The sequence below is a fragment of the Sesamum indicum genome, linkage group LG14, assembly GCF_000512975.1.
Source record: "Sesamum indicum cultivar Zhongzhi No. 13 linkage group LG14, S_indicum_v1.0, whole genome shotgun sequence".
Classification (NCBI taxonomy): Eukaryota; Viridiplantae; Streptophyta; class Magnoliopsida; order Lamiales; family Pedaliaceae; genus Sesamum; species Sesamum indicum.
In genome coordinates, this window is record NC_026158.1 from 2,563,364 (window position 1) to 2,573,385 (window position 10,022).

The window sequence follows — 10,022 nt, forward strand, 5'->3', positions numbered from 1 at the left end:
TCAATGCAAGAATTTAAATTTTTACCACAGCTAATCAACAGTTACGTTGCCATAGTTTCAGCTATAGCCAAAACATTTGGCAAGATTTTAGCTACAACCAATATTTTGGACTCACTTCTAAAAATAATGATTAATAGCAGTTGTGGAGCTATGGTTAATTTGTATTCACCACGTGATGTAGGCATGCATCCTATCATTGTTGCAAACGAGGAGTTTGAGTGGTTTATAAGCTCCAAGGCCTCCTCTACCTAGCAAGGTGCTTTTTCCGGATAAAATCATGAGACCCATACAGAGCCACAACGGACAATACCGACGGGACATCGATCGAGTTGCAAATTGCATCAATTGTCTCCGTTTGTGGGAACGGAGCCATGTGCCCCTTCTAAACCCCATCTGGGGGGCTAATGATGTAGGCAGATGTCCCACATTGATTGCAGATGGGAGTTTGAGTGGCTTATAAGCGCCAAAGCCTTCTCTCCATAGTGAGGTGCTTTTGTAGGAAAAAACTGTGAGGCTCAAAAGAATCCAGGGCGGACAATACCTCGCGCAATAAGGAACAAAATATATTTCTTCTAGTGTTGAATTAGCATTTGATCCAATAAAAGTTCGTTTTAGCTCGATTAGATCAATAACCAAACCTAATTCAAACACAAATTTTTACGCTCGATAATAACTGATACAAATTTGAATAATTATATATTCAATTCAACTCAAATCATAACCTAATTAATATAATCCCTCAAAAAATTATAAAATTAATGTATCAAAGAAGAAAAAGAATTATGTATTTGTATCATAAGCTTGAGTAGTATGGAAGATTTAAATTATATCCCTATGCGAAACTGGGGTGTCATATAATCAATTAAATTATTGTTTGTTGCATATTCAACGATGCATGTAACTATGTATGTATATAAGAAGAAGAAACTCATTTGACGTAGAATATCCCTGTGTGGTTAAACTTTCTAGGCCAAACATTAGGATTTCACAAATTTTTGTGGAGTTCCCAGAAAAAAAAAAAAAAAGAAGAGAGAGAGAGAGAGAGAGAGAGAGAGACAGCTCTGCAAATATTTCCTTATACAATTTAATAGAGTTGATAAATATCAGGTATATTTGTTTGTTCTTGTGGATTTGACTATCTTATTCACTGAGTAATCGAAATGGAAGCTGAAACGCCTGATCAAGTCAACAAAACTTCAAGAAACTCGAAAAGAACCAAAGTTTCAGAAGCTATGAATTGGGCTGATGAGGCTGCCGGCGGAGAAAAAGACGTGGAGGAAGGAAAGAAGGCACTGGAGGGCGACTTCGTCGTTGACGTATCAAGAAACAGTGGAAACTCAAAAGAGGCAGAAAAAGTGTGCAGAATTTGTCATTTGTCCGAGGACTCGGAACTCGTCCTGCTTGGCTGTGATTGCAGAGGCGAGTTGGGTGTTGTGCATCGCGATTGTGCTGAGGCCTGGTTTCTGCAGAAAGGAAACAGGTAATTTTCTTGTATAATAGAACAGTAATACTCACGTCCCAAGTTACTATGGATGAATGATGAACAACCCATCAAAAGATTGGGTATATTGCTATCATCTCTCGGAAATGCTCACTAAAAAATAAAATATCCTTTTATCCACTGTGTTTTTTTAAAAAGGAGCCATTGCCTCTTCAGTGAGGAGTAATTTGCTCCTTTTCAAAAAACATAGCAAGATAAAATAGTATTTATTTTTTATAAAAATTTCTGCGAATATTTCGAATCATACAGGAAGATAACTTGTAATTTACCCTCAAAGATTTGTTGACTTGTCTACTATTGCATACTTTTTGTGAGGTGTATGTGAATCTTGTTATAGTGTTTACGAGATGCAACATATGTAGGTTGTATTACTTCATTTTAAAAGATATACGGAAATAAATTACTTGTTTCTTTTTTTCTATCGGAGTTAATTTGCTCATTTACAATATCACACTTGTTAAATTATATTTAACCCTAATACTTAAAAATATAGAACTTGAAAATAAACTAAGGCCATATTTGGATTCATAAATTTCGATTTGAGAAAAAAATTTGAAAAAAGGATTTTAAATAACTACTTATATCAATAAAACTGGCCGAAAAATTAAAAATCTTCAAATTAAACAAATGCTAATTTTCGGACTAAATGTGCTAATTTTTTATTTTTATTATAATTGTCAATGCAAATTCTAAAATCGGAGAAGACCAAAAGTGCCGCATCTATAGTTATAAGATCAAAAATATATTTATCCCAACCTCCAAAGGTCCCTGTCCAATTTGCTTATGTATAATCATGTTCCCTACTCTGACAGATTGTGTGAAATTTGTGGAAAGATGGCTAAGAACGTCAGAAGCAACAATAGGGAGGACGCTACAGCATTGGAGATAGAGTCGAATGAGATGAGACTGGTGGCAGCCACTCTCGATACTGCCGACGAGAGCTCGCGACGTTGCAAACGATCTTTCTGCAATTTGCTGCTAGGATGTCTGCTTCTAGCTTTTGTGCTGCCGTGGTTGTTGCGGGGCATCGACATGTTGTAGTGATGGATGGATATAAGCTGAAAATCTGCCGAGGGTTTCTGGATCAATTTGCACCATGAATGTGTGTTAGAGGTGTTGGTTTCTTTTCCCAATACGATAATCTTCTAACACCGGAGTCATAATTAATCCACTAGAAATATAAGAGGTTTAATGCAATTTACTCCTGTGATATTTTGAATTAGTAAATTATCCTTTAATGAAAAACAATAGCAACTTGTCTCCCTGTGTTTTTTATAATGAAGTAATTTACCTTCTTAAAAAAAAAAAGGGAGTAAATTGCTACATTTCGAAAAATATAGAGAGATAAATTACAGGGGTTGCATGCATTTTTCCAGAAATACAAGGCCAAAGGAATTAAATTGCATAAAGTCCTTTTAATTTAATGAAACGAAGATGTGGAAAAGAGGGAATGCATGTTATTATTAGGGTTTAATGCAATTTACCTTCATGTGATATTGCAAATGAACAAATTATCCTTCTATTATATAAAAAGAATAGCAATTTACCTTTTTATACTTTTTAAAATGAAGCAATTTACCTCTCTGTCTGAGGTAAATGGCTTCATTTTTAAAAACACAAAAGGATAAATTATTATATTTTAAAACATATAAATAAATAAATTAATATTTTTTCAATAAAAAAGTAATTTATTTATCTACAATATTACATGGGATAAATTGCATTTTTCCTGTTATTATTATACTATCATCGCCTTACAGTAGTGGTTTTAGTGGTGTGGTATTTGGGTAAAACGATAGAGTGATTTCGTCCCTTATTTCTGCCTTATAATTTTCTCTTCAATTGCAAGTGTAGAGGCCCATGAGAATGCATTGAACTTGCTGGTTTTGAATATATTAATCAATGAGGGTAAATTACTCTATTTTCTTTGATTGCTTTTTTTGTAGTTATAAAAAATTTCTTGCAAGATCAAATGTTATATTTATATTTATTGAAATTTGTTCCATCTTATATTTACTTTCTAGCATTAGGGTTTCCACCAAAATTCTTATGAATTAACTTTTTATATGTCCATCTATTGGGACAAAATTTTGTTGACCCAGATTTGAAGGGCTTTTAGTTGGTGGGACTGTTTTAAAGAGTCCACTCCACCATACCTTTTTTGGGAAAGCATGTTCTACATTGATTTTATTTAAGTTTGGATAGGGTTTGAATATTTGGATCCGATTTGATTTAAATCCAACAAATTAAATCAAGTTCCATAATATTAAGTTTATTATTTAATTCAATTAAATAAAATAATCAATAAAAAATTCATGTGAATATTTTAATCCAATTAAATATATACGGTCCAGATATGCTCAATTAATAAATTCAATTTATTAATCAAGACCAAACAATCAATTAGTCCGACTAATAAATTTAAGCTCATCTTCACTAATTAATGAATCCAATCCATTAAATAGACAAGCCCATCTACTAATTAATTAGTCGAAGCCTCTTTTAAACTAATTCAATTAACTTAAAAGGATAAACCCACAATTTTAATTAATCCAATTATTTAAATTCTTGGATTAATCCCAAATAAATGATACAAGCTTTTACTTTTCTCCATGAATTAATTTAATTTAACTAATTTAGTCCATTTCTTCCAAATTTAATTTTAAAGTGATTCTATCACTCACACTATAATTTGTATGCGACTTTTAGGTTCATCCTCAACTATACTTAGGTATGTTACCAACAAATTTAATGTTGGCGTGAATATTTGGGCTCCAAGTTCCATATAAGTACAGTCCTTTTGTCTGTCATCTCTCGACTTTATTCTAAAACATGGAGTTGGATGTCGTTTTTCATCCTTGACTGGGCAACTATGATTCATACTCGAGATATATTTATTCTATTGATCCGACCTAGGGAATCTATCTCTAATCGATCAATGGCTTTGGCTAAATACTTTGACAATCTAAACTATCTCAGAGCGCAAGAAGAGTTACTGTCAAAAATCAATAGGGGATAGATTTTCTCTTCGAATCCACTGTCCGAGGACTAATCCCATACTATCGAAATTGAAAATTCCAATCGTATCAATCAAGCATGAAAAAAATACAATTTGGTCCAGCTTCTTAGAGGTGGTGGCACTTGTGGTCCAGGTCTTTTCCAAAATAGCATATGAGCATTGTAATTATAAAAAGTGGTAATTTAAGCATAATTTGCCCTAATTTCTCCATATTTGGTCACGTGGACTGCACATGACATGTTAAATTTGGGACTTTCACACCTGTCCGGGACATATTACCTGCGTGGAATTTAAAAGAAAAAATTATGGTGCAATGAAATAGCAGCATTTAACTTCAAGCTTTCTTATTTTCATTTTTCCCAAATTTTTTTGTTGAAGAGCCCTAATTAGAAGATGGACGAGCTCTTACAATCTCTAATGAAGGCGAAATTGGGCAAGATTTTGAAGATGTCTATTGTTACTAGTTTGGTCGAGTGCTATTATGGAAGGAGGGCAGTGATTCGCACTTTGTGGACTGACATGAACCCTAGAAGAAGGTTCATTCTTGTAGAGATTATAATGTAAGAAAATATTCTCCTTGCTTCTTTTTTTTATGTTATAATATCATGATTTTGAGGTATATCGTTCGTTTCTTTTTTTCCTTGTTGTAGTGGGTGGGTGTCAATTTTTATTTTAGGAGGACCCTCTAATGTATAGGAGGGTACAAGCAGTTATTCCTGATTTTTTGAGGAAGAAGAATGAATTGGAACTAGAGACTTTGAAGTTGAAAACCAACAACAAAAGATTATTGAAGTTGTTTTGTTTTGTCATATTTGGCTTGTTTCATCTGCATTTGGCTATGCTTTGGATTCTGTACGAGGAAGGATGAAGGGTGCACTAGCTTGAAGATGAAGATGGTTGCTGGCAATGTGGAGTTGCAATTGTAGCTTATGTTTGTGTATGTTAGGTAGGCCATAAAATTGTAGCTTAAGTTATGAAGTTGTAATTGTTGGTTGAGCCAAATGCTGCTATTTTAGATTAATGTAATACCAATGTACTGTAATGAATTGTTGTTTTCAGCAATGTTAATCTTTTGAGGTAATTGTGTTTTTTATTTTAGCCTGTTATATCTAAGTAGTTTCAGCACATAAACGAGACATTGCAAACATACATACAATGAGATTCCATTAACTGTAATGAAATCCAGCAATAAGAGTGTCATTCGCAATCCATGTGCCAAAAAAAGTTGTCATTTTCATTCATCCCATTAAGCGTGGCAAGTAACAGGGATGTATGTGCCAAAACTAATCACTATAATAAAAACCATATCCATAAAGAGCAACAACTATGTCAAAAAGTTGTTTTCAAGTTTGTCCATATAAAAAAATTGCATACAAAAACCAACCATGTTCAGCTATTTTTAATCTGTACTGGTAGGTCGATTTGAGAGATCCACAAAACTTTGTCCATGTTCCTTTATGACAGTCTTAGAGACTAGGATTGCTGGTCTATTTGAGACACAAGTCATGAATGTATGAGCAGTCATTGGGGAAGGTGCCCTAATATTCAGTCTTGGCTGCAATGTGGTTTATTATTGGAAGGACATTGTGTTGTGAGCCATCTTCAATTGTTCATACATTGATGGCCCCTGCAAAGACACTTGAGTCATAGTAGGGCTTGGTTCTGTCAAAATTGTCTGGCTTATGTTCTGTGTTATAGCTTCAGTTTGATTGGCCTCTTCTTGTGAAATGACTGGAGGAAAAATAGGTGGATGGACATTGGTCTCCATTTCTGAAACACTCTCATTCACCTAAAAAAAATGAGCAGTAAAAATATGGAGTAATAAATATAAAACCAATACATGACCAAAAATTTAGTAGTAAGTTATTGTTCACTTATTCTATTTGGATCTACATATATGCAATGTTTTCTAGGCCTTCGGTTGCTTGAAGTTGAAGCTCTTTTCTGTCCATAAAAGCATAAAACAATTAGAAAACATATCCTTAAACAATGAAAAAATAGTAAATATGGAGTCATTACTAACCTTCTAATTATGTATTAGAGTGGGGTCTGAAGTTATTCCATGGTTGTTGCATATCCTTCCAAATTGCACATCCCTTAGCATTGTGTCCAGTCTCACCACATATTGTGCAATGTTGACTACAGCGTTGCTTTTTAAGAAGCTTATATGGCTTGGTAGGTCTCTTACCTTTCTGCTTATCAGACATAAAGGTGAATTCAGCATCGCTTTGAATGTTCAAATATTGTTTTAAGACTGTTAAAAACAACTCCCATGTATCTTTGGATTCTCTCTGCATCACTGCATATGGAACTGGGTATAGATTGTTATTTGGGTCTACCCCAACAGGAGTTAGCAATATTCTCCCATGTGGGCCTTTCAAGTGACAACCATCTACCCTTAAAATGGGTCTGCACCCTGCCAAAAGACCTTGTTTCATAGCACTAAAGCATACATATAATTTCTCAAATCTGTTTTCCCCATTTTCATCATTCACCCCTAAAATGACTGTGGAACCTAGATTTGCTCTCTTCGACTCTTTTGCATAATTCCAAAGTTTACTAAATTGATGTTCTGGACTCCCTTCAAAAAATTTCAATGCCTGCCTTTTAGCTCTATATGCCTAATCTCTGGATGCGTGACATCTAAGCTTATTCATAATGTCTACCTTCCACCCCTTGACATTTCTTTTAAGATCGAATTTGAAGTTTTGAAGAAACCTTTCACTTAGCCAAGTAGTTTTCATATTTTTGACATTAAACACTTGTAGGCAAGTATGTTCATCCTTATACAAATTAATCTAAAAGGTTTGTTCATTCTTTAGCTTGTTTGCATGAATTCTCCATTGATAACCCTCCCCCAAGACACACCGCATATATCCTGAATGTGTCATTTTTTGTAAACCTCACACTTCTTTTGTTTTTTATTTTTTTGTAAACCTCACACTTCTTTTGTTTTTTATTGCATGAGACTGAACTGCTTTTTTGAAAAAAAAAATTGAGCTAAATATCATCCCCAATTCCAGTGAAAAATCATACATCTCAATTGAATTGAATACAGCATAGATAGGCTCATTTCCCTCCTCATCTGATATCCTATGTTCATCCATGTCATTGTCAATAACCACTACATCATCTGAATCCCATTCTGAGTTAGATTCATCATCATTCCCAAAGTTAACACTATGTTCATCTACATACTTCCCATACAGTTCATCATCATCAAAACTACTATCAATCTCCATATCAAATTCATTTTCTAAAAATCACCATCAAACCCACCTCCCTCCAAATCCCTCACAGCCCCTGCACCTACATCTATGTCATCAGATATTCTACTTTTACTTGTTTCATTTACATTGATATTTGTTTCCCCATAAATTCAAAGTCATCATCAGCAAGAACCTCTTTCTTTTTTCTTTTCCATACCCAAACTCCTACCTATACTGCTTTTCCCACCACATTCCACGCCCACCTCCTCGGGTTGTGGAGGATCATGCTCTATATACATAGAAAATTCCCTACCTTTCAAATGATTCAAAGCATGTTCTAATATATTCTTATCACTAAACAACAACTTAAACCAATCATTTTTTATTATGTAATATCTTATCCCTTCCCAGATATTTCACATTTTTCAGCCAACAAGTCCAAATTGTTCTTGTTCATATGAGTTGCATTAACATAATCAATTTTTTTAACTGTGCCGCCAATACAAGTTGCTATAGGCAAATTCCTAAGCTAACCACCATAGTAGAATGATATTGTTATGCTTTGAGTGTCAGGGTCTGTAAATTGAAAAAACAAAAGCCAAAAAAAATAAAACAAAACCAACTAAGTAACACAGCAACAAATTAGTAACACAACCAATACATTAAAGTAGTATATTATGTGGGGTAGTAAATATTGTAGGGCACATAAGGGGACCATGAATACATTATTCAAAAAAGCCTCATCTTTTAAAAAAATAGAGACAATGAAACAAATATATTAAACCATTGGAGCTTTCACCCAAAAGTAGAACATAAAGCTTGGGAGAAGGCAATTACAATATGCTAATGGCAGCATTTTCATATGCCTCTCAGCACGAATCATCACCATCCTCACAAATCACGACTTCAGCTCTTAAAGAGTAGACCCTCTCCAAAGCGTACGCACTTTACAAAAGTCTTTTGTAGATCCTCTTGTGACTCTAGGGATTTCGAGAGCAATTTGGGTTTCTTCTTTTTGGGAGAAGACAACACATCTTTATCATGTGTCGTTAATTTCCCTCAAAAGATATTACTTAGGTGCTACTATTTCACTGAGGTGGCAAGGCCACATGGTTTTTTAACCATGTCAACCTTGCCACATAATTTTTTTAAAAAAGTTTCACGCAGGAAATATGGGTTGGACATATGTGAAAGCCACAAATTTAACAAGTCACGTGCAGCCCACGTGATCAAACATGGCAAAATTAGGGCTATTAGGCTTAAATTGCCACTTCTTTATAATTACAGTCCTCATATGCTATTTTGGAAAAGACCTAGACCAAAAGTGCTACCACCCCTAAGAAACTTGACCAAAATTTCATTTTTCCCATCAAGCCTTGAGGGCTTCCATATGAGGATTCCCGTGAATCAATTCAATCAACTGACTAACTTGTCAATAACCTACTAAAATTGCATAAACGATCTATGTCTCCATCAATTCAATCAACTGACTAACTTGTCAATAACCTACTAAAATTGCATAGACGACCTATGTCTCCCGCCGATGAAACACGACACTGCAATACTTAGTGCAAGTCTCAAATAGGACTCTCAATGCCCTGTCTCGAGGTCCTTGCCCTAAAACGTTTCAAATCGATCCTTAGAAGCTGGTCTCATAGCTGTCTAGCTATACGCAGTTCAAATCCACAGGTTTAACCTTTCAATTTGTGGGCATTTATTTTTACATTAAAACAGCATTCAATGTAAGTAGTAAGCACAACAAGCACATGAGTCAATTATAAATACTTACTCTATTCATCTGAATAATATTAGTTTTATAAAAATTGATTAATAGTCCCAATCAACTAATCTAATTGGTTTTCTATACACCTATTCTAACAATCTTCTACTTGACCACTAAGCTAATTATCCATGTCGGTCAAAACCTTGTGAGCATGTGCAATCTAGATACTGGCTCGGCTTCGTGGGTCTACTATAGCACCAAAAACTCTCGATCTAATCAAATGGTAACAATCAGTTCGGTTCACCACTTTAAATCTAATTCCTCGAACCTCCCAAAGATTATTAGATTTGTGAGCCCTATATTGATCCTGTGTATTTAGTCACCTACAGATGTCACACTAGATTTAATCCAATGAACTACTGGCAAACCCACTTTGTCCCACGAAATAGCTTTACAATCTTTCTCCTTCTCAAAAAGGATTTGCAAGCGAATAAACCCAAATTGTCTATTACTAAAATTGGCCTACCATAACTATAAGTTTTGTCTTGATTATCTATTTTGTAATCCTTT

At 34.4% G+C, this 10,022-nt stretch overlaps 1 protein-coding gene across 1 annotated transcript; it reads left to right on the forward strand.

Annotated features, from left to right (window-relative positions):
* LOC105177050 (E3 ubiquitin-protein ligase MARCH3-like) lies at positions 1,056-2,589 on the forward strand. Its single transcript, XM_011100074.2, has 2 exons — positions 1,056-1,480; positions 2,314-2,589. The coding sequence occupies exons 1-2, from the start codon at positions 1,161-1,163 to the stop codon at positions 2,540-2,542; spliced, it is 549 nt and encodes a 182-aa protein (XP_011098376.1). The 5' UTR covers positions 1,056-1,160; the 3' UTR covers positions 2,543-2,589.